We start from the raw sequence: 25,590 nt of genomic DNA on the forward strand, positions 1-25,590 counted from the left end.
TAACTGGAGCTGTATGCTCGAGCTGTCATGAAATGGAAAGTTGGGAGTCTGGGCTATATGAATGAAAATGGGACTCACCCTCTTGTACTTACTCATCTACAGTCTGGATTCACTAGGTAATGCCAACACCCTGCTTTGTGTGGGGATGTGAAGACAATCTGCCTTACTTCTGTCTGTGTTTCATAAAAGAGGAAGAAAATGAAACCTTAGGTCATAGGCACAGGGGAGTCCAGAAACCCCCTGCTCTCTTTTAAAAAGACGTTGAACAAGATATGCCTATTTTTGCATAGCCCAAGACATTTTCTTAATTGTTAAATTCCAGCTTGAAGCACAACATGAATGAGTAACAGCAGATCAGTAACTATGATGGTAGGAGGTTTAGGAAAAAGATGAAGAAACTCTTAGCCTGTAAAATGGGACTATATCCACTTCTTCTGGCCATACAGAATATAAAAAGACATACTGCTTTTGTCCAGAGTGTTTAGAGTCAGCCGACACTGAAATTTTAATTGTGTGTGTGTGTTTTTTCCCCTGCCATATGGCTAATGGCAGAGTGGAAACACAACCGCATTATTTCCTGGCCAGTCCTGGGCCTCATGGTGGGCTTCTAGTGAATGCATTTGGTTGACTGACTTTTTTAGCGTACTTCAGAAGGCAGGCTCAACTTTTAAGTATAAAAGCTCTATAGTCAAAGCACAAAGCCTCTTCAAAGACAACTGTGGGAGCAGAAAACAGCATGGTGGAGTGAAAAGAACACAGGCTTCAAGAGGCAGGCAAATTTGCCTTTGAATACTACCACTAGTTCTTACTCCTTGACCTTGTACGTTAATTTATGAACCTTGCTTTCTTCGCAGTAAAGAAGGGTTAATAATCAAGGTATTTTTTCATCGTTGTTTGTCGTGTTATGGTTTTATTTGGTTTTTGCTTTTGTGTATGATTTGTGAGTGCCTGTCAGGTACATAGTAGGTACTCATGTCCTTTTATCTCCTACATCAGGAAAAGTTAGTCTATTCTTAATCTTTGCCACTATCTCAAAGATTCCAGGAGACATTTTTTTAATTGTAGTTAAATATATATATAAAACATAAAATTTCCCACTTTAACCATTTTTAAGTATGCCATTCTGTGGCATTAAGTATGTTGACATTGTTGTAACCATCACCACCATTCATCGCCAGAGCATTTTCATGTTCTCAAACTGAAAATCTGTTGCACTAAACTGTAATTTCCCATTCCCTCCTCCCCCTAGCAACCACTATTCTACCTTCTTTTCATGAATCTGACTACTCTAGGTACCTCATATAAGTGGAGTCATGTGGTATTTGTCCTTTTGTGTGGCTTAATTCATTTACCAAAATGTCTTAGAGGTTCATCCATGTTGTGACATATGTTGTAATTTTATGCCTTGTTTAGGCTGAATAATATTCCATCTTATGTATATGTTATATTTTCTAATCTATTAATCTATTGATGGACACTATGGTTACTTCCTTGTTTTTGCTTTTGTGACTAATCCTGCTATGATCATGGGTGTACAAACATCTCTGTGAGTCCCTACTTTCACTTCTTTTTTGGTGCCCAGAAGGGTTAAATGCTGTCTTATATGGTAACTGTGTTTAATTTTTGAAGAATGGCTATACTGTTTTCCATAGCAATTATGGTGACACCAGTGGTAAAGAAATCGCCTGCCAATGCGGGAGACACAGGAGAGGAGGGTTCAATTCCTGGGTCAGGAAGATCCCCTGGAGGAGGAAATTGCAACCCACTCTAGTATTCTTGCCTGGGGAATTCCATGGACAGAGGAGCCTGGCAGCTACAGTCCATGGGGTCACAAAGAGTCAGACACAACTAAGCAGGCACCACAATGTAACAGGCTCAACGTATTTCCATTGCAGTACATTAGGGTCCCAGTTCACATTGCTCTGAGGATTAGTGTTGTTGAATGTCTTTTCATGTGCATATTGGTGATTTGTTGTCTTCTGTAGAGAAATGTTTGTTCAAGTCCTTTACCCAGTTTTTTAAATTGGGTTGTTTTAAAGGAGATGCATTTAAATGGTGGCATCTCTTAACATGGTGTGTCAGAAAGATCATGACTGTAATATTTGTGTTTAATCTCTTGTATGCACCAATATTACCCCCACCCAAGTGAAGCACTTCTCTCAAAAGTAACTTTTAAACTGGAAAGGAGAAAGAAGATCTACATAGATCCTCATAATTGGTAACATCAAGAACTGGATAGTGAAATTCAAACCCTTATTGTAGACCAGTGATCCTGCTGGCTAGGCTGCCTCAAAGGAGGCAGGAGGGACCTGTCACTTCTAGTTCTAGTCTCTATACATTAGCTTCAGGAGAGAAAAGTGCCCAACAGGCAGCAAGTTCAATTACAGTGCTAAATTTTTCTCAAACTTTTTCTAATAGAGAGGGTTAATCTTGGAAAGGGGCTATAGTAGTTAAACAACAACAGACTCTGAGAGAAGTTTCTACTGACGAAATGTGATCCTAATCCACATTTCACATCTTAAAATAAAGAACCCTGTGTTTCATTCTCCACCACACATTTCACTCTCTATTCCAAAACCAGAGAGGCAGGGTATGGATGGGGCTGAGGACATCTGAGCAGAATGATTAGGGAGGACTCTGATGAACAGCAATGATAACCTGAGATGGTGTGGTTGAAGATGTTGACCTTGAATGGTTTGAAGAGCTCCTGAAAGATTGTCTGTTAATGTGTATGTTAATTTTTTGTAATACACTCTGTGTGTGTACTGAGAGGTTGGATAATGGCCCCCAACTTCTTAAAATTTGCAAATCTATTGATTCTACAGTTACTGGGAAGACCTATGACTGGCTTTACTAGACCCAGATGGGAGAGGGGAATTACAGCGCTGGGTTAAGTGTTTGTCCCAGTCTAGGCTAGGACATCATGGAATGAATGGTAGAGCTAAAAACTACCTGTGGACAAACCTATCCTGTATCACCCCCTCAATGATGGATTACAAAATAGACCCAGAATTTACCTTTCTGGCACTGCACAGTTGATTAATACATTTCTCAATTCAATTTCCATTTTACTTTCCTCCATCATAGAGAAAAGATTTAGAGAAAGTCATTATACTTTGTCACTTTAAAAATTTTTTGAAATACCATATTATTTTGTTTAAAAAGAAGGTAATGTTTACATTTTATATGCTGTGTTTCTGTGTTCAAATTTGTTCACATGTAAAGATGTCACTGTGGAACTGAGATTCAGATTTTCAGGTAAGAGCATTAGAAATATATGTGGTTCTCTAAAACTCTTATGTTAAAGAAAACGAGTTATGTTTAATGGGAGTCGCGTTCATACAGTGTTCAGAATCTCCAGAGGACTTCATTAAACTTTAAAAAAGAGAGAGTTCAATTCTCAAACTCTAGTGGTAACGTGTTTCTTAGAAGTGAAGATACAAAACAGAATCAGCCCTTTTATCTCTTGGCAAATATGTCTAAATGGTCAGCTCTTAATGTTTGAAAGATTTAGAAAAATGGGTGGTTGACCCTTCCGCCCCATTTCTTTGGCCTTCCATGGGTCCCCTTGTCAGCCTGGTTGTCAGGGTCATACTTTCCCATGATCTCCCGCCCCAGTCACCCGGCAGTAGAACTGAAGGTGAGGGTTTGGAAACTGAGGTGATGGCTTCACTTCAGAGTCCTTGCAACAGCAGCAAGGGCTTTGCTGTTTTTGGAAAATCCTTTTCTTTTTTATTTCACTTTTTTACTCCACTCTGCGTTTTCAATGAAAACAATGAAATCCAAACCCCCACTTCTTTTTTCATTGCAGGTCATTTTTTGTTTTTCAGAGAATGTATGTATTATGGAAGTCTTCAAGCTCATTCTTTACCACCTCAAAATTTATCATGTTTATCTTCATTTCCTTCTCCTCCCTTCCTAGGTTGTATTAGCATAGCCTTTCTTTCAATCCAGAAGTCAACTCTTTACTTGGAACTTGTCAGTTCATTTCTTTTTACTTTCTAGGGGGCTATGTTCTGATAATAATTCTATCTCCTTCCTACATGTTTGGTTTCTTCCTTTTATTTACCCTTTCCTCTGCCTGCAAACTTGTTTCAGTTCAGTTCAGTTCAGTTCGCTCAGTCATGTCCAACTGTTTGTGACCCCATGGACTCAGCACACCAGGCTTCCCTGTCCATCACCAACTCTTGTAGCTTACTCAAACTCATGTCCGTTGAGTCGGTGATGCCATCCAACCACCTCATCCTCTGTCGTCCCCTTCTCCTCCCGCCTTCAGTCTTTCCCAGCATCAGGGTCTTTTCCATGAGTCAGTTCTTCGCATCAGGTAGCCAAAGTATTGGAGTTTCAGCTTCAACATCAGTCCTTCCAATGAACATTCAGGACTGATTTCCTTTAGAATGAACTGGTTGGATCTCCTTACAGTCCAAGGGACTCTCAAGAGTCTTCTCTAACACCACAGTTCAAAAGCATCAATTCTTCGGTGCTGAGCTTTCTTTATAATCCACTCTCACATCCACACATGACTACTGGAAAAACCATAGCCTTGACTAGATGGACCTTTGTTGGCAAAGTAATATCTCTGCCTTTTAATATGCTGTTTAGGTTGGTCATAACTTTTCTTCCAAGGAGCACGCATCTTTTAATTCAAGGCTTTAGTCACCATCTGCAGTGATTTGGAGCCCAAAAAAATAAAGTCTGTCACTGTTTCCACTGTTTCCCCATCTATTTGCCATGAAGTGATGGGACCTGATGCCATAATCTTAATTTTCTGAATGTTGAGTTTTAAGCCAGCTTTTTCACTCTCCTCTTTCACTTTCATCAAGAGGCTCTTTAGTTCTTCTTCGCTTTCTGCCATAAGGGTGGTGTCATCTGCATATCTGAGGTTATTGATATTTCTCCCAGCAATCTTGATTCCAGCTTGTGCTTCCTCCAGCCTAACATTTCTCATGATGTACTCTGCATATAAGTTAAATAAGCAGGGTGACAATATACAGCCTTGACATACTCCTTTTCCTATTTGGAACCAGTCTGTTGTTCAATGTCCAGTTCTAACTGTTGCTTCCTGACCTGCATACAGATTTCTCAAGAGGCAGGTCAGGTGGTGTGGTATTCCCATCTCTTGAAGAATTTTCCCAGTTTGTTGTGATCTACAGTCAAAGGCTTTGGTGTAGTCAATAAAGCAGAAGTAGATGTTTTTCTGGAACTCTCTTGCTTTTTTGATGATCCAGCAAATGTTGGCAATTTGATCTCTGGTTCCTCTGCCTTTTCTAAAACCAGCTTGAACATCTGAAAGTTCACGGTTCACATACTATTGAAGCCTGGCTTGGAGAATTTTGAGCATTACTTTGCTAGCGTGTGAAGTGAGTGCAATTGTGTGGTAGTTTGAGCATTCTTTGGTATTGCCTTTCTTTGGGATTGGAATAAAAACTGATCTTTTCCAGTCCTGTGGCCACTGCTGAGTTTTCCAGATTTGCTGGCATATTGAGTGCAGCACTTTCACAGCATCATCTTTTAGGATTTGAAATGGCTCAACTGTAATTCCATCACCTCCCCTAGCTTTGTTTGTAGTGATGCCAAGGCCCACTTGACTTCGTATTCCAGGGTGTCTGACTCTAGGTGAGTGATCACACCATCATGATTATCTGGGTCGTGAAGATCTTTTTGTATAGTTCTTCTGTGTATTCTTGCCACCTCTTCTTAATATCTTCTGCTTCTGTTATGTTCATACCATTTCTGTCCTTTATTGTGTCCATCTTTGCATGAAATGTTCCCTTGGTATCTGTAATTTTCTTGAAGAGATCTCTAGTCTTTCTCATTCTATTGTTTTCCTCTATTTCTTTGCATTGATCATTGAAACTTGCTTAGTTTACACTATAAAGTGTAAGTGAAGTCGCTTAGTCGTGTCCGAGTCTTGGTGACCCCATGGACTGTAGCCTATCAGGCTCCTCGTCCATGGGATTCTCCAGGCAAGAATACTGGAGTGGCTTGCTATTCCCTTCTCCAGGAGATCTTCCCCACCCAGGGATCGAACCCGGGTCTCCCACATTGTAGACAGACGCTCTACGATCTGAGCCACCAGGGAAGTCAATTTACACTATAACTAAAATTTAAATAAACCTGTTGCCAACAAAGCTTCCCTTTGACTTTGGTAACCTTTGTTAACTTTGTTTTCTTCCTACCTGTAGGGGAAGAAAAATAGTTTTCCCTTTGCCCTTCTCAGTTCTAGGAAGCCTGTAACAAAAGGTTAAGGGAAAAGCAAACAGACATTTATTAACTTGAATACCTCATCTATACATGGGAGATACCAAGGAAGAATGAGTAGCTCTCAGAAGCGATTTAGAACTCAGGCTTAAATACCACCTTGAGCTAAAGACAACATTGAGAGGGAGGAGTGGAGGGGGTCAGTTATGGGGAGGTGGCCAGGAAAATTGAGGTAAATAAGAGTTAAGAGTTAATACACATATTTAAGTTGGTGCCAGTCCTTTGACTAGAGTGTCTATCAAGTTAATTATTCTTCTTTCCTAGGACCAGAGAGGAAGGTGTTCTTACAAATGAAGATTTCCTTTATAAATGTAAATTTCCCTTACAAAAATGTAATCTAGTCTGTTTTCATAATTTCTTCTATTTCCCAAAATAATCTGCTCAAAATAATTCTTATGCCAAAGAGACACATTTTGGGGTGGTATATTCTACCACCTTTCATGCCTGTCTGAAGGCTCCCAACTTTGCCAGCAACTCTAAGTTCTGCACCTCAAATATGAGTGTTCTCAAGATTTGATTCTTCTGCCACTTAATTTCTCCCTCTTCCTTTATCAAATCCTTTTCTAAGATTTCTGTCATTGTCACAGGGGTGGAGAGCAGTTCCAAATCTAATTCTGCATCCTGATCTCTAATTTTCTAAGTTTGCACATCAAGCACCTTATGAACTTGCCAGAACATGCCACCCTCCGAAATTGAGGCCAGAATCAGTGTTTGCCGTTGCCTTTCCCCACTCAGAACCAGCTCTTCACCTGCCTCCATGACTATTAATGACACCCCCATTCTCTTAGTCCCTCAAGTAGGAAAACTCAATTCCGTTGTTTTCCTCACCAGTCAAGCTGGAGTCAGTTGCTCAGACCTTTGCATTGTCGTTGGAAACATACCTTGATACTCTCTGCTCTTTCCCATGTTGATAGCTGGTGTCTTAGTTCTGGTTCTCCTGACCTCCAGATGGGCTGATTGGTTGTTTTCTTGCCTCTCCCTAGAAGAACATTCCTGCTTCCCCTTCTACACTTCACCTCTGTAGTTTTGCTTCTCATCCTCACCAAATTCCTTTCATCCTGTAAGACTCAGTTCAAATGCTACTTCTTCCATGAAGTTTCCTTGGTTTCTTCCTTCCCCAATAAAAAGCAGTCTTTACTTCCCCTGAAGTCTTTTGTTCTTTTCTCTCAGCAATTAGTGCCAGTCTTTTTTTTTTTTTTTTTTTTTTCTTTTTCTTTTGCAAACTCTTTGAGGACAGCAGCCACACCCAGTTTCATCTTTGTCTTCTTTACAGCACAAGAATACAGCTTGGGTTTTTGTTTGGTTTTAATTTCAGTTTTAATGAAATGTAATTGTCAAATAAAATTATAAGATATTTAAAGTGTTCATCATGGTGATTGGATATACATATATACTGTAAAAGTATTCCTCCCAACTAATTAATTAACACATTCATCAACTCATGTATTTGTGGGTTTGGTGAGGTTTTTGCCTCTTTTTTTAGTGAAAGCCTTTGGGTTCCCAAATGCAGTTTATCATTTGTTTGATGAACTTTCTTGGGTCACTTACTTTTTGATGCAGAGTGGGCTAGATATTCTAGGAGCTCATAAACTACTGGGGAAACAGACAAATACTGATAAAATTACAATGTAGTTAGTCAGTCTGTCTACAAGTCTTAGCTGAATGTTTGCAGTATGCCTTCTGTCCTTTAAGGGCTGAGGATACTTGGATGAACAAAACAGGCCAGTTCTTTGTTTTCTTCGAATTTACATTGTAGTGTTGTGAGAGATCCAGTAAACATGTAAATCAATGGTTTTCAGATCTGGCTGCACATTAGAAATCACTGAGAGGTACTTTGAAAAAAATACCTGTGGCCCCACCTCAACCCAGACTAATTAAATCAGAATCAGCCAGGATTGGACTCCACTGACAAAAACAAATTACAATACAAGAAATACCAGGCAGTGATAAGTGCTGAGGTGGATTAAAATAGAAACAGACTACATGATAGAGATTGTGCATAAGATGGTGTAGTCATGGCGATTTTACTTTTGTTGGGTAATCCTTGAAGGCCTCTCTGAAATGACATTTGAATGAGACCTGGATTATGGTGAGGAGTAAGCCATGTAAGCAGCTTTGGGGAGAGAGTTCCCAAGCAGGAAGTACAGGCATCTTTCTGAAATAAGGGTGAGGTGGACTTCCAGCTGAAGTGTGACCCTTTTCACACACACCTGTGCAAGAATCTATAGAATATCTTTCCTCTGCTGAAAGCAGCTTTTCAGTTTAACTAGGTAGACTACAAATGCAGAACACTTGGCTTCTCTATTGAGCATATGTGGGTGAGATTGTGTTTAGATCAAAGTGATTTAGTAGTCAGAGTAGTCAAAAGACTGCTCTGTTTAATAATATTCTTTTACATTGCCACCAGCACTACAGGGCTTGTTGTCGGAATTAAATACCAATCTTACTGTTTAAAATCACCTTGGCTTTTTGGTATGATCTCTTAAATGAAGAAAGTAGAGACAGTAGTGACTTGTGCCCTTAACTATACTTGGAGGAACCAGGGAAAACCTCATAGGGGAGTCAGTCAAACTACACAGTACCATGCACTCACTCATGTCCGGATGAGTGAAGATCAGTGTATTTCAAGAATCAAGTCGAGAACTAGCATTTGTTGAGCATTCTGTTTGAGCTTCTGTGCACTGCAGACTTTATATATGTTGCTGTTCTCCATTAGCTTTTTCTTTAAATTGAAGTATAGTTGATTTACAATGTTGTGTTAGTTTCTGGTAGATAGCAAAGTGATTAAGATATACATGTATATATTTCATATATATATTTCATATTCTTTTTCATTATGGTTTATTATAAGATATTATAGTTCCCTGTGCTATATAGTAGGACCTTGTTTATTTTATATACAGTAGCATAGATCTGTTAATCCCAAACTCCTAATTTATCCCTCCCCCACCTCCTTTCCCCTTTGGTAACCATAAATTTGTTTTCTATGTCTCCGTTAGCTTTTAAAGTAATCCTATGAGATGAGAACAATATTTTACAATATTTTTCAATCAGGATACTTTTGGATGCTGGTGAAAGAATACCCTACCAAAACGGTGTAAACAACAGGACATTTATTGAGGACCTCCTGAAAAGAGGGTGACTCCAGTATTTTTCCTAGCTGGACAGTGTTCCTAGCAACCTTAAATCTTTCTCTTCTTCTATCCTGACATCCTGAGCAGGTTGGTTTGTCTTCTGAGGCCAGCTCTCTTCACTGTGCTGAAATGGCTTCCACTACATTTTCAGAATTATAGGCTGATTTCAGTTTCACTAGAGGCACAGTGAAGTGCCCATATGCCTCTTCTTAATGTTACAGAAAAGCTGCCCACAGCAGAATTCACCTTCACAGCTCACTGTGCCTTCCCTATTAGTAGCAAGGCCAGCAGAACTGCTGAAATTGGCTCATTTGTTTTCTTGTGAGGCCGTGGCACAGCCCTGCCTCTCTGAAGAACATGGTCACCAGACCCCAGACAAAAGATCTGACTCAGTTAACAAGGATGAAGGGTAAGTGATTATTGAGTGGGCAGTCAACAGTCTGCCGCTATATTATTTCCATCCTGTACCTGAAGATATCAAGGCTCAAAAAAGTCAAAATTATCGAGATCACACAACTTTGAGTTGAACTATGTTTCCATGCATTCTCTTTTCAGAAAAACAAACACATACGCATATACAGAAATGAAAAGCTTGTTTTTGTTGATAGTCATGATCTAGGTAGATTAGAGAAAGAGTCCTGGAAGAAAATACAAAATGGCTGCTGTGAGACTAAGCAAAAAATCACCTTCTAAACAAATGATTCCAGAAGAAATTACAACAGGTCCTAGGAAGCAATTATACCAGGTCCTGGTCAGCATTAAGAATGGCATTTAGTTTAGACAACCAGTGCTACCTTTCTGCATTGTAATTTTATATATATTTAATTATATTGAGTGCTGCTGGCTGGTCATTAAAATCAATTTGATCTAAAGAAAATCCACCCTGGACTAAGAAATGAGCGAGAGAGGCCAAGGGTTCTGAGTATGGTATCTTTCAGACTTAAAACTGTGTTTTCTCTAGAAAGCTATGCATTTTGTTGATGATGGTGTGTGTAAGGGAAGAAAGAATAATCTCTGACATTTCTAATTATGAGTTATTTTGAAAGTAGGTTTTCACTTTCCAACCCCAGAGTCAACATGCAGTTCGATTATTATTGCATTTGCTTCATGGTTTCTTCACTTCCCGTATGATATTTCATTTCAGAGGTTGGGTTTATAAGACAACAGTAGTGAAGAGAGAAATTGCAGTGGAGCTGCTGTCATCACAGTGTTTTGACAGCTTGCCTCTAGGTGTATTTGTGTGCATTTTCATTGTAACAGGTTAGTGTTAATGGTGGGAATATCTTCTCTGTAATAACTGATTGAGTGCTTCCTACTCTTCTATTTGCATTTTTAAACAGGAAAGTAAATGTTAATTTCTAGGCTTTTCCAACAAAGCTGTGTTTAAGAAGGGTATTTATCTGATCTGCCCAGAGCCATATGAGAAAAATTGTGAAAAAATTTAAACACAAAAAATAAATTAACTGTCATTTTAGAGTCTTTGATGGAGAATTGAATTGATCCTTCGAGATTTCTTAAACTTTATGAATTGTGATTGTGTTTAGAGACCATTACTGTATATAAGCATTAATTTCACTGATAGTTTTATTATGATTTTTTCCTTTGGGGGCAGAAACTTGATATTGAGCAGTCCCAAGATTTTCTTTTAACTAAGCTAACAAAAAATTTGAGTAAAAAAAAAGTGAAAATTGCTAAGCAAAAAAAAAGAAAAAAGATTTTTATTATGTTTTAAAATAATCCCAAAATACTATAGTGTAGAAAATAATATTCTAAGGCTTAATTCATAGGAGATCATAGTAGTTAAAGAATATTGGTTTGGAATCAGAATATCTTGGACAAGTTCCTCATACTATTTGTGCCTCTGTTTCCTTATCTATAAATTGGGATATAATGACAATACCTACTTTACAAAATTGTCAGGAGAAGATTATGTAGTGTGTATAAAACATTTATTTAACATAGTGCCTGACAAATAGTAGTTAACTATTCAGAATTGTGGCTGTTATTAGTGTAATTATTATTGTTACCACAAAGATGGAGGCAAGTATCTTTTATTCTAGCTTTGGGGTTCTTAGCAGGTTTTAGCAGAAACGATTATGATCCAGTAAGAGCCACAGGTGCTCAGAACTTAAAAGAATCACCCAAGGAAGCCTTCTTCTCAGGCATAGTCAGATGTTAGTGTTTTGACTTTAAGTGGTAGTCTCAAGCTTGTGTTATTTGTTTACCAATGCATGTGCTTAGTCATAAATATTTCCAGTTTTCCTTCCCAACTTATGATAGACTTACACATCTCTGTCTCCTTTAGTTCGATGTAGTCATGTGTCTTGCACTGGTCAGTGAAACGTGGGCAGAAGTGATGTTTGTTACCTCTAGGAAAAAGCTTAGAAGAACCAGGATATAAGTACATTCCTTGGCAATTGACAGTGGTAGAAGCACAAAAACAGTGGCTGAGCCCTTAAGCCTGGTTCTTAGAATAAAGACAACAGAAATGGTCTCTCCACTGACCTACAATGAACATGTAGAGAGAGAAGAAATGAGTTTTTCTTCCTTAAAGGATTTGGGGGTTGTTAGTTATGGCAGTATAACCTAGCCTGTCCTAACCAGTACACTCTGGTTATCCCTTCAAACTCTAGAGAAAAACATATTATTGGCAACAGTACATAAAATATGTAGCACTTTGGAGAAATTAATTTTTAATGACTATTTTGTGTGTGTGTGTGTCTGTCTGTGGTAAATTATACCATAAGTAAGCCTTAGGATGCTTCACATTTTAATTTAAATATATTTGTATAAAATTTATTTAAGTCTCTTTTAAAATAGGGTTTATTTCCATTTCAAACAGAGGAAAATCAGTATATCAAGATTACCAACATCTGTTTTTCCTTGAAGAGAGTCACCTGTGATTCCAAGTCAGGACTGTGAATTCTGGACCCGATGTGATCACTGGGTCATGGTTCCTCTGACTTAAAGCTCATCCAGAATGGTGCTTTGTGACATAGAGGATCTTCTGAGAGAAGCTAAGGGACTAAACCATGCCTGTGGCCTTTGTCTCCAGTAGGAAAATAGTCTTCCCTAAGTTCTATTGCAATGTTCAGTTATAAACAATGGTGCTAAGTACATAGAGGGTCTTAAATAACATGTATTGATAAATGGATGGAAGTAGTCTACAGTTCTTCCAAATACTGGACTCTCTCATATTCGCTTTTTAAAAATGAACCTTTATTTTAGACCTCGGTTTAAAAAGTCTTGGTACTAAGACTTATATTTACCCTAGAATCAAGTTATATTGTTCTGATTAGACAGTGTTAAGGAAAAGAAAATTCATTTTAATAAAAAAAGACATTTATTCTTTTAAAGCATTTTACTTGTACACACAGATGCAGGCTATTTTATTGGATATTTTTTACTACTGATTTTTTCATCTGATTATTACATTTGGGTCTCTAAAACTGCATTATGAAATACCTTAATTATTTAAATTAGGAACAGATTCATTATCTCCAGTGTACAAACTCAAATTAATTTCATTATTAACCCGAATTTTAAATTGATTAATCTTGGAGTGTTTAAGGAACCAAGAGGGATTTTTTTCATCCTTTAAGAAAAGGACATTGATTTGATGACTCTCTCTCCATCTCTCATCTCCAAAGAGCAAGAAATTTGTAAGAAACTTTGGATAGATTTTATAAACCAGCCAGAAACCTGTTTGTCTGCGGCTTCTAGGGGAACAATCTGTGAGTCATTTTAAAAAACAAACACACTCATAATCACAGCGCATGTTGTTACCATGGTTATCAGGCCTGTGGAGTTGGGTTGCTTATGTTCCTGTAAAGGGAAGAGGGGGAGAGAAACTGAGAATTCTGAGCTTTGACTATCAGCTTCAATTTGACTGTTGCGAGAGAGAGGGTATAAGGGTTTCTCGAGAACATGCTGGCTCAGTCATCCTGAGAGGGAAGTGAAGAAACTGGCATCCTCCCTTTGTTACTGAATATAAGCTAATCATATTAGTGTTAGGTGTTGTGATTCACAGGGGAGAAAAGGACCGTTGGGCATACTCTTGGGAAGATGGGGGAAATAGGTCCCTGATCGGCTATATAATTACATGTAAGTCTCCAAGGTCTACCAGGGAAGTGTCTGGTGTGCAGCTGCACAGGGCTTTAGTGAGCCTCTAAAAGGTGCCAAATGCCACTGGCATAATATTATTACAGATTTAAAGGATCCTTAGTGCATTATTCTGATACAGTTAGAGATGGGTTTTAGTGAGGCCCTTGTTTCAGATCCGGTCCCCAAGTAGACCAGGTCTCTTTTCTCTATTTTATGGAGGGAATATGTCTCCTTTGTCTTGTACAGTCATCTTATAATACAGGCCTCTGGGTCACAAAGGTGACCAAGGAGGTTATGTGAACTCTGCCAAAACTGTTATTCCTCCAGGGGAAAGTAAAATTAATATGCATGGGTTTTTGTTTTTGATGGACAGTCAACAAAGTGGGATTACTGAGGAATGATTCATCATGATTCTATATGGAGAACAAACAACACCCTTAAATTAAAGGTAGAAGTTGGTACACATACAATACTGGTTTTCAAGAATATTTTAAAATTTAAGAAGCTTCAGCATCCTCTTAAATGGAAAAGTATAATACATTGACCTAGAGGTTTGTTTTTTTTAACCTGAGTTCCATCCCTGGGTTGGGAAGATCCCCTGGAGGAGGGCATGGCACCCCACTCCAGTGTTCTTGCCTGGAGAATCCCCTTGGACAAAGGAGCCTGGCGGGCTACAGTCCATGGGGTCTCAGAGTCGGACATGACTGAGCGACTAAGCGCAGTACAGAGGTTTTTTTAGAGTATTCCTTATGCAAACTTTATTTCTATAACTTTTCTTTATTAAAACTATTTTTTTAAAAGCTTGAAATGAAGTGCCATGGGGTGTGATTAAAGGGTGATACAAATGCAGGGAGTTTGTGTATGATTTTGCCCTGGCATATGGTGTAATAACTATTTCTCAAAACTGTAGATTTCATTTCTCTTTTCATATATAGGAAGAAGGCACAAGTTATCCAAACTTCATTCTATGCTGTCTTAATTTTTTTTAAGATTAGTTAACAATGCTTGAATGTTTTTTTCTGATGATGAAAGTAATTCATTGAAAACTCCAAAAATACTTAAAGTGTAAAAAATAACCTAAGACTGACCCTTTCCATTAATCAGGTTGTTGGTTGAACTACATGTGACAGAGACCTGATTTCACAGTGACTGACAAAAGTTAGAAGTTATTTGTCTTTCACATAACAGTCCAGAAGTGTGTGGTCCAGGGCTGGTAAGGTAACTCTCCTTGACAAGATCGCCCAGGGACCCAGGTTCCTTCTGTCATACTGTTAGATCATTCCTATCATGTTTCTCTTGCTTTGTGGTCTAAAGTGGCTTCTTGCCATAAAAACCTCTCTGTCACCAGTAGGAAGGAAGGAAGCGGGAAAGGGGAGGGCATGACCCAGAAGTTGGAGGGATCACTTTTGCAGCCTTCCCCTTGAACTTTGTCACATGACTGCATACCTAGTCACAAGGGAAGGTGGGAAAAGCACTTATTGTTGACTTAAATGTGTCTAGCTTCGAATGGAGGAAAGCAGATATTGAGTCATATCTAGAAATTTCTAGTACTTACATTTTCTGGACATAAAGGACAATACACTGTTAACATTTTGATGTGATCCTTCCAATCTTTTTCTAGAAAAATATGTATCAGAAAGATGTTATGTATAATATTTACTAGGAAATAGTATATATGTTGTACTAGGAGAATATTACATATGAAAAACATTAAAGAAAATATTAGAAAATGTATATATAATGTAAATATTAGAAAATTAGCTGAGTTCATACTATATATATAATTTTGTATTATTTTCACATAAGTTTACTTCATGTGTATTTTCCTCAGCATTTAAATCTTTTGTATTTATCCTTTCCAAGTTCCATTGTATGTAGTTTTTTTGTTTTACACAATAGCTTGTGTTATTAATATTTAGGCTATTTCTAACACCTTGGTAATAATTATTTGTGTATATTTAGCAATTGGGGGATCACATCAAGAAGTGACCTCACTAAGACAATGGCTGAGGACATATTTGAGATCTTGATATAGTGCCCAACTACTTTCCAGAGAGATTGTATCAGTTTATGCTCCCCCAATAGGGTATGGGCTCCCTTGTGGCTCAGCTGGTAAAGAATGTGGCACAATGGGCTTCCTTTGTGGCTCATCTGTAAAGAATCTGCCTGCAGTGTGGGAAGATCCGCTGCAGGGGAGAAAGGCTACCCACTCCGGTATTCTGGCCTAGAGAATTCCATGGACTGTATAGTCCATGGGGTCACAAAGAGTCGGACACGTCTGAGTGACTTTCACTTCACAGTGGCGTATGAGAGTGCTACACTCAGAGCTCCCTTCAAGGCTAATTTTGCAAGTCCCACTTATCATTGTTGTCCCTAGGGTTTATTCTCTGGAAATAGGTTGTTTTTTTGCCCTTGGCTTGTTTTTGTTTCCTTTGCTGTCATTAATCATGAAATAATAGTTTTCTAATAATGTTGGTTCATTTAAAAACATATGGTCCCTTATAGTCATCTGGGAATATGAGCACTTGGGCTGAGATTTTAGCACACATGTCATTCTCAAACAGTGGGCAATCTCTAGAGACATTGATGTTTATTTGGTCTTAGGACCCAACGTGAAAGTGATTTCCACCCTCAGTCATAATACTCTAGATGCCAAATACCTCTTAATTCTGAGACATAACAAAATAGGAATGATAGAACATTCCTTGAGCCTTAGGTAGTTCCCTTTGAGCTGACTGCTCAATATCTTTTCAGAAGCTCCTCTACATGGGAGCTTCCTCTGATATGAACCACGCTCGCACTCGGCAAAACTAGGCCAACTCTCCTGAACATCTTCAAAGGTCATTAGTAGCTAGGGGTATAGGTATTTCTACCTCTTTGTTTATTCTTATTTTGGCTGTGCTGGGTCTTCATTGCTGTGCATGGGCTTCTCTAGTTGCCTTGAGTGGGCTCCTTGCCCTGGGGGCTTCTCATGTTGCAGAGCACAGGCTCTAGGCGTGTGGGCTCAGTAGTGTGGTTCCGGGTCTCTCGAGCACAGGCTTAGTTGCCATGCAGCATGTGGGATCTTCCTGGACCAGGGATCATACCGGCGTTCCCTGTGTTAGAAGGCAGATTCTTAATCACTGGACCACTGGGGAAATCCGTGTTTCTACTTCTAAATAGCCTTTTGCTTTGGATGCTAAAGATGTTTTTTAACCATAAACTTATTTAGTCTACCCTCTCTGAGGGCTAGATGCACACAAATGGAGCCCCACCTCTGTCCCTAATACCTGACAAAACAGTACATCTGCACTTTGGTCCTGCTGGGAGCTAATCGAGTTAGGTCAGGAGGAAAGTGTGTTTCCTGTCACCTGTACACAGCCTCTCACCAAGAACTCTGCTTGCCCTAGGTTTCCCAGGCTGACTTTCATGTTTTCTTGTAGGCTGGGGATGTTCACAAAGAAAGGGACTCATATTTTCACATATCTGTTTCTTCAAAGAAAAAGAGTTAACAAAATGTTTCTTGGCTCAGAAATGTAAACCTGTGACCCCCCTGCCCTTCAAACTATTTAGCCATCACCACCAAACCGTTTACAGAAACATTTATTTGCTTGTTCAGCTTTTAGGTATCATGTTGTCTCTCCTTTTTTTAATAAAACACTTTTCCTCTCTGTTTTCTCAACAGCCAGATCTGCCAGTGAGCCTCAGGCTTTGGAAATTGAAGAGGTAAGAATTCTGAAATATTTTCTTCTAGGATCTGAAATCTAACCAGAACTTTAAGAGGAAAAAAGCGTCTTAAGTAAACCTATAGGTGAAAGCATTTAACATGAAATGTTGATCAAGAAGAAACACTTATAGTCTTTAGCAATGTTGATTGCTGAAAGGGATTTAAAGGGGAAAGAAAAGACTCTCCTTAATGATTGTTAAAGATCAGATTTCTCACCAGAACTCCACTGCCCTCCTCCCCCCTTCGCCCCCCGCTTTTTTCTAAAAACCTGAATTTGGAGACCCTTTGAGATGACTGCCTTAACAAAATGTATCCCTATGGCACCAAACATGATTAACTGGTGGCACCCATTGAGGATAATGAAAGACAGATGTCAAGAGTAAATTAGACTGGAGAAAGATAGGGAAAACCCTGTTTTTAACTGGTTTTGATGTTATAAGGGCTTTTCCAGCAGCAACAACAGTAACAATAAAAGATCTGTTTAATACTGGTGGGGTTTCTTCTTGAAGAAACTGACTTGGCTTTTGAAACTGACGAAAGTCATTTGAATCTAGCTATAGACTTGAAAGAAGTGAAAGTTGCTCAGTTGTGTCTGTCTGTTTGCGACCCCCTGGATACATCCATGGAATTCTCCAGGCCAGGATACTGGAGTGGATAGCCTTTCCTTTCTCCAGGGGATCTTCCCAACCCAGGGATTGAACCCAAGTCTCCCACTTTGCAGGCAGATTCTTTACCAGCTGAGCCACATATTGCTGAGGCAGGTGGTAATGTATTCGCCCTCTCCAACCAAGAGACTTAGTTCCACCTTTCGTCCTGATGTGGAGTTTCCCCCCTATTGTAAAATTTAACTTCCTTTTGATAAATTTCAAGCATGTACCCAAATAGAGAGGATAGTATAATGAACCTCCATATCCCTGTCAATCAGTTTTCGTAGTTATTGACTCATGACCAGTATTTTTTCTTTGTACCCCTGTCGGCTTCTCTTCTTTCCCCATTGGATCATATGGCAATGGCTTAAATATGCTGTTGGATTTTTTATTGTTTATTGACATAACTATTAGTGGCTACAGCAAAATGCAAATAAAAAATAAAACCTACTTTTAACCTTAGTTTACTGAAGGTAGCCAGCCATTCATCCCTTTACTCATTCAGCCAATATTTAGTATTTACTAGTGTCAGAACCTTCTTAGGAGAAGAAGTAGAGAGAAACCTCATGCAAGGGAGACCAGTATATATCTTGTGTTGGGAATGATGGGCTGGATATGTAAGAACTGATGGAGTTGCTCGTTAGAGAGGAAGGAGCAGAGGCCATCTAGAAAAACTGCCAAGTTTCTCTTGGGAGATTCAGTGGCAATGATAACTGGGCTACAGATACGGGGAGAGAGGAACAGATTCAGATCTGTGGAGTGGCCACATCCAGATGGGTGTGTCCAGTAGACGGCTCGTGGATGGTACAGAACAGTGGTTCTCAGTCCTGGGTACATGTCAGAATCTTCAGGGATGTGTTTGAAAGTACTGACCAGTTGAATCAGAATCCCTTGGGGTAGGGGTCTGAATATCTGTAGCTTTTAAGAGCTCCTGGGTGATTATAATGTATAGTCAGGATGGAGAATTTCTGGTCTAGAGATTATTAGAAGGAAGGTGTACGTGTGTTTTGTGCTTTTAAGATCATGCAAAGCTTTTGCTACCCCATAATGAGATTTTGTTTGAAGTATTTAATGTCTTCAGGTGAGCCATCCCTACTTTCTACCAAATACTATTAATAATGAAGATTTTTAAAACAAATACTTCATGTTCTCTATCTGATTTGGTGTTGATTTCTTTCATACTAATGAATGTACTTAAATGTTTCAAAGTAATTCAAGCGGATTTCTCAATGGGAGTTGCTGTCCTGTTGAATGGGGCAATTCATTGTATTCCTTGGTATCCTGCCCTTGGCTCACAAAAGGCCAGTGACCTCTTCCAGCAATCTGGTATCCAGAGTGCCCTAAGGATACATTGAGGACTGCTGTGTCTTAAAACACCTTTAAGGAAGTTGTTTGTCATTTTCAGTCTTCTGTACAAGCACTTTTGCTTCATACAAAATTACTGGTTTCAGTTATGCAAAGAAACTCCTTATATAAGTGGTCTCTGTGCTAACAAACTAAAGAAAGAAACTAAACAGACATAAAAAAAAATATTGTTTTGCACTGTTGGAGGGATTTTGAGCATATTTGTTCTAGTACCAAATCTAATTTTTATGTCTGTACAGAGATGCAAATTAAGCAGTAGGTAAGAAATGGTCAAATATTGAGATTTAAAGCAAAATACTGCTAAAGTGTTACGCAAATTGAACAGCAGTGATGAAGATGTATTCATTTCTTGTTTGCTGCTATAACAAGTTATCACAAACTTTGTGGATTAAAATAGTAAAAATATATTATCTTATAGTTCTGCAGGTTAGGTTCTATAGAGGTCTCACTGGTCTAAAGAACTGTGTTCCTTTCTGGCAGAAAGGAGAGAAAGAATTCTGGAGAGAATTCTAGAGTCTCCCTTCCTCCATTTTCAAAGCCAACAGCCTTGCATCTCCATGTATCTTTCACCCATAGTCGTTCCTCTGAACTGAGCCAGTAGGTGTTCTTTGACTTTAAGGACCCATGTAATAAGATTTGGCATATCTAGGTGATTCAATATACTCTCCCCATCCCATGGTCCTTAATTTGATCGTATCTTCAAGTCCTTCTGTCCATGTAAGGTTGTATACTCACAGGTTCCAGGAATTAGGGCATGGACCTATTTGAGGGCTATTATTCTGCCTGCATGCATGCCCGGTTGTGTCTGACTCTTTGTTACCCCATGGACTGTAGGCCACCGGGCTCCTCTGTTCATGGGATTCTCCAGGCAAGAATACTGGAATAGGTTGCCATGCTTTCCTCCAGGGAATCTTCCCTATCCAGGGATCGAACCCACATCTCCTGTGTCTCCTGCATTGCAGGTAGATTTTTTACTGCTGAGCCACTGGGGGAAGCCCATTATTATGCCTACCACAGAGTAAAAAAGGTGAATTGTTCAGAAAGGTAGAAATGCTTCAGGTAACAGAGATCAAATTATCTTACATTTCATTGTATAGGGTTGAGAAGGTTTAGGGTTCCCGAGTTGATTAAGTGAGTTCTTGTCTTAACTCTGCAAATCCTGTTTTGCGAATACGGGCACTAAAGGCTTTTAGTTTTCTTGGAGTATTTGGCATTGGATCAAGTGGACAGGTTGAAGTCCTGTGGCTCCTCCCTTGGCCAGACTTTCTGGTGCTGTGGGTGTGGCCTCTGAGGACTGTGCTGCTTTTGGCATTTCTCCAGCTCTGGAGAGTTTGCCTGCAGTGTGCAAGTTCCAAGGTCTTTGAATAGCACCAAAGAAATGTGAGATTTTTATTTTATGCTGTTATGTCTGCCTGTCACATTATGCTATATTTATTAGGCTCTAACCTGTGGAAATTGGAGGAAAAATAACAATATTCTAGAACTTTACTGTAGTGGTACTTATCCTAGCTAATTTCTAAGTGTGGTTTAATTTCCATACATAAGGTAGGTCAGCCCCACAAAGCATAAAACCATTGCTTGCCTAGTGAATGAAATGGATCACTGTGTTATTTTTTAAAACCATCTCTGCAGTAGGATATAGCCAGAAATTTTTGGTGGAGATTTTAAATGTTGCAGCTAATTTTATAGTGAGTCCCCTCTCTATCCACTTCTAGACAGGTCAGCAATACAGATCTGAAGGTTAAACTTAGGGCTAGCTGTAGAATAACAAACCATCCTGATTTTGGCCAAGACTGAGGGATTACTGGGGAGTTGGGATCTTTAGTGCTAAAACTACTAGAGTTCTGGGCAATTACGGACAGTTGAGCCCAAAGATGTTTAAAAACAGCTCTTGTAGAAAGTGATTGTTATGCTGATGAATTGTGAAAGTAGAAATTTTGATTGAACAAAATAATGACAGTAACTTCCAGGGTTTGGGTTGAGGATGAGGGTGAAACCTAACTCTTGAAAAATCTGTATCCACATACATATGTTTGCCCCAAGTCATCTTAGAAGAACCAACAACATTTATGAAGTGTTAGATTTCATAGCCCACTCTTTCATTTTCCCAGTGTTACCTGTGTACCCCTGCATGGTGTCTATGATGTTAAGTAAGTGGATGCATCTTGTTGAAGACTCTTATTCAGCCTTTCCTCCCTTCTCCGTAATGCCTTGCCATGTCCTCATCCACAGAGAAGTCAGACTGAGAAATCAGGAATACTAAAGACCCTAAAGCCTCATTGATTATATTTCTCTGACATTTATTTGGAGATTTTTATTCTCTAAGCCACTGATTCAAAGAGATTGTAAGTATACTTAAAAGAGTAATTCATTAGCTTTCCCAGAATAGAATTTGACTTTTAGGAGCTTTTTTAAAAATGTGTTTGTTTCCTATCTTCTAAATGGTTCTAGGTGGTAGGTACAAGGAATTCTCTTTTTTTTTCTTTTTCTTGAAAAAAAAAAAGAAAGATTGAGCACTGTCTGTCGTAGAAGTAAGATCTGGGTTTCTGATGAGAATACAGCTTGAATAGATTGTGAGTTAACTCTGATATTCTTGTCAATCTCTTTTTGGGGTTCCTTCCTTCTAGGACTGTCAATCCTGGTTTCATTTTGTTAAGACTAACTTCTTTTCAGTTTTGAATCTCAGCTGGGTTGTTTCGTGAAGCAAACTCTAGAAGAAATGAAAGGAGATGAAATCCTTATGCTGTTGATTAAACTCAGCTTCTTTTATTCCTTTCCAAAGAGAAATTACAGAGTCAATGTAAATAGGAGATCCAAATGACTCAAACTACTCTGCATGCAGGGTTTCTTTGGGAGTAATAGGAATGTTTTGGAACTAAATAGAGATGATAGATATGCAACGTCTTAAATGTACTAAATGCCATTGAATTGTACACTTTAAAGTGGTCCATGATTAATTTCATATTTTCTGAATTTTTACCTCAAAATAAAAATGTTGAACTTCAAGAGGAAGGGGAAAAAAAAAAAAGACTGTTTCTCCCTATTCAAATTCTGGAGGAAATCTCATCCATTTTAATACACTCATGTTTTTAGATTTATAAACCAAAATTGTTGTCCTGTCCTTTGCCATTACTGGGAGAAGATATTTGAACTTAGAAGTGTCTGCCAGCAGAACCAGTCAGGAAATTCAGAGAGTTAAGACACTAGTTATTTATTATTAAGATACATATTTTTGTTCCTTAATTATAAACAGCCTATAATTTACAAAGCTGATTGCAATAAAAATGTTTTTTAAGTTTAACAATTTAAAACACTGGACTTTTTCCACTTCTCATGGGGTAGAAGTTATATCAACTAAGTTGGAAACTTTTTTGATACCCTGTAGTAGCGGTCTGCAATTGGGTATGACAAAACAGAAAGAGTCCAGATGTTGCAACTTTAATGAAATATGAGCATGGTAACAAATTTCCTATATAGAAATGTCTTTTATTAAAACATCTCCTTAGATATTCCCAAGGGCTGGCAGCTGATCAAAGTGCGACAGGCACTTATTTTAAGGGATGTCTACATAGGGGTAAAATGGTAAAACTTTAAGGTTTTTAATTCCTTCTAGATTTAGAGACAACTTTTTTGACCTTTTGCAGAAATGTAACTAGGCAACCAGTATAGCACTTAGCTGGTGCACAGCATCCAAGCTTTGTAGCTGTTGCATCATTTTTTTAAATGCTATTTAAATCTGTCTTTTAGTTTTGGCATATGCTGCCATGTAACCTTTAATTCCTTAGAAATATCATACAAACCCTCCGCTGTAAGATAGCACGGTTCCTAGAAGCCTAGCATCCTCTGATGTTAATAAACAGCAGTAACAGAGTAGAGAGGTAGCCGAATGTACTGTTTTATAATTGGACATTAAGAAGGTAGTTTTTAGTTTTGGTGTGTAAAGGTGTAAGAATTTAAAACCATATCCTCAGCAGGTGGTTATGAGCATTCCTCACAATGTGATGAATGGAAAATGTACTTTCATAGAGATTAGAGCTGGCTTTTAGTCTAGTGAAGTGGACTTGACTTCGTTGGATAGGTGCTAACTAGAAATACTTAGTTTGATCAATAAGCAGGAAATATTGAAAGCTTCTTAAGTGTCAGATGCTATATTAGATATATACTATGTTCATTTTCTGTGGTAACTAACCGTGTAATTTTTCAATGTTTTTTTATTATGAAAGGAATATGTATGTAAGATTTTTAAAAATTTGAGTAGTAAACACAGGAATAAGTAAAAAAGAGTTCTTTCCAAACACCAACTTATAGCCCACTCCTTGGAGATAACCACTCTTAATAGTGGTCTTGTGTGTCTTCCAAAAATTTTCCATCTCTTGGTTAAACTGTACTGAGAAAGTACGATGAGTGCCATTAAACCATCTGTTTGTAAACTTTTCTTCAGGACTAAATCTTTTCAAGACACCATTTGATGCTTCTTAAAGAGTAAAAATGTCAGAACCAATGTGATGCTAACAGAGGGCTGGTGGTAGGGAGAATGATGACTGAAGACTGTTACTGTGTAATTTTAGCTTCTGTAAGATTTACATACAGAATGCAAGTAATAAACCTTAAGGTAGTTCCTTACCATTTTCAAAGTCATCTGGAGTATGTTGTCACCCTTTATCCTTTTGATGACCCGGTGATGCAGAAATTGTTTACCTTGCTTTACAAAGGAGGAAGCTGTGGTTGCCAGAGGTTAGGTAACTTGCCCATGAACACAGATGACGAGTGACAGGAACAGGACAAGAATCTGAGGTCTTTTCCAAGTCTTGAACCAGACTGCACTGGCAACCGTAAGGAAGAGAGGAACTCTGTAGGGCCCCTGTAGTGAGAGGCCAGGCGTGAAGGAGAGGATGTTAGGCTTACAGTCTGAAGATCCAACTGTGACGTCGTTCTGATTCTGCTCCTTGGGGAAGACGCAGTCCATACGCCCTGCTCACAGTTCCCTAGCTGGCTGTGTCTGTTCCTGCTTTGTTTGTTTGGGGAGTACTGGCCAGAGGAGTTGGTTCAAAGGGTGGGCCTGCAACCCAGCAAGGGTCAATAGAGTCTTTCTTTGAAATTTTTCAACTCAAGTTGAGGGAGGAGAGGTCCCATCCTTTGCTGCCTCAAGGCAGTAAGAATCACTAAGGCCATGTTTCAGTCTCCTGAGAGAGTAAAGTCTGATGCACAGAGGGGAAGCAAAAGAGAGAAAGACAGAGAGATAAGGGGAAGGAAAGAGAGCCCAGTGAGAACTGGAGTCCATCCATCCAGTTGAAGTGAGCCAGGATAGTCCCATTTTTTAATCTAATTCAAGTTGCTACTGAAAGAATCCTATTATTTTAGGGCCTTAGTTTCCTCATCTGTAAAATGGGGGTTTTAATATTTTCTCTGAAGTACTGCAAAGGTGAGTTGAGATAATGAATAGGAAAGTTCTTTGTAAATTTTAAAGTCCTGTACAAATGCAAGATAGTATTATTCATTGATATGTTGTATTGAGCTAGGGAAAAGTTGAAAGAATGAAGCTACCACTCATTTAAAAAATAGGAGTTGAGAACTTTGTAAGAACCATTTGATGTTATGTAGAAGTAAATGAAAGCTGCCAGAATTCCCAGATTTTCTTTTGGTATCCCTTTTCAAATACTCTTTAAGTTCTAATAAATACCCATCGTAAATACAGGGGTAGGTCTTTCCTCACTGGCTCAGGTTAATCCAGTGAGTTCCTCTTTTCTATCTTTTGTCCTAATCTATGGTAAATACACACACACTAACACAAACCAAACAAAAATGAACAAAGCATCATATTAATATTTCAACATTTTATCCTTTTCACTTAAAAGAGCTTTACAGATTTTAAATGATATTTTGACATCATCAAAGAAAATCAACCTTAAAGTAGTTAATTCTGCTTAGTTATGACATAGTTGAGGCAGTTCTTGGGATGGGAGGTTAGTTTGGGGCTTAGATAGGGTCAAAGTCCATCTTTTACCTTAATAGACTTATATCTTTGATATATAAATTCTAATCAAAATCTACTTGAGATTATATCTAATGCATTTCACAGGAAGCATCACTTCACCTCTATAGTATTATTCACTGTATATGATACTATCTCTCAATGAGAGAAAACAGATGGCACCTCTGAAATCTGTTCTCTTTCCTCGATTTGCTGTTTAGGCAGTTTTTATTATAACAAATATATCTTTCTTTATATTTGACCATTAAAACAGAAAGAATGGTTTAAAGTCTCAATCTCTTTAAAGTCTCAATCTCAGTGGAATTTCATATGTAGAAAGGTTGAAGGCACTGTAGAAGTATGATCAGTAAGTATAAAGAAGCATGACATAGCAAACTGGAT

At 38.5% G+C, this 25,590-nt stretch overlaps 1 protein-coding gene across 3 annotated transcripts in view; it reads left to right on the top strand.

The window, feature by feature from the left end:
• Positions 1-25,590, top strand: part of GNG2 (G protein subunit gamma 2) — a 121,541-nt gene that overhangs the window by 1,978 nt on the left and 93,973 nt on the right. For all 3 annotated transcript variants that reach the window (XM_070469128.1, XM_070469129.1, XM_020887008.2), the window contains exon 2: positions 17,164-17,204. In XM_070469128.1, coding sequence (XP_070325229.1) covers positions 17,164-17,204 — 41 coding nt within the window. The remainder of the gene's footprint in view (positions 1-17,163; positions 17,205-25,590) is intronic.

This window comes from Odocoileus virginianus, chromosome 6 (genome assembly GCF_023699985.2).
Source record: "Odocoileus virginianus isolate 20LAN1187 ecotype Illinois chromosome 6, Ovbor_1.2, whole genome shotgun sequence".
In the NCBI taxonomy this organism is placed as follows: Eukaryota; Metazoa; Chordata; class Mammalia; order Artiodactyla; family Cervidae; genus Odocoileus; species Odocoileus virginianus.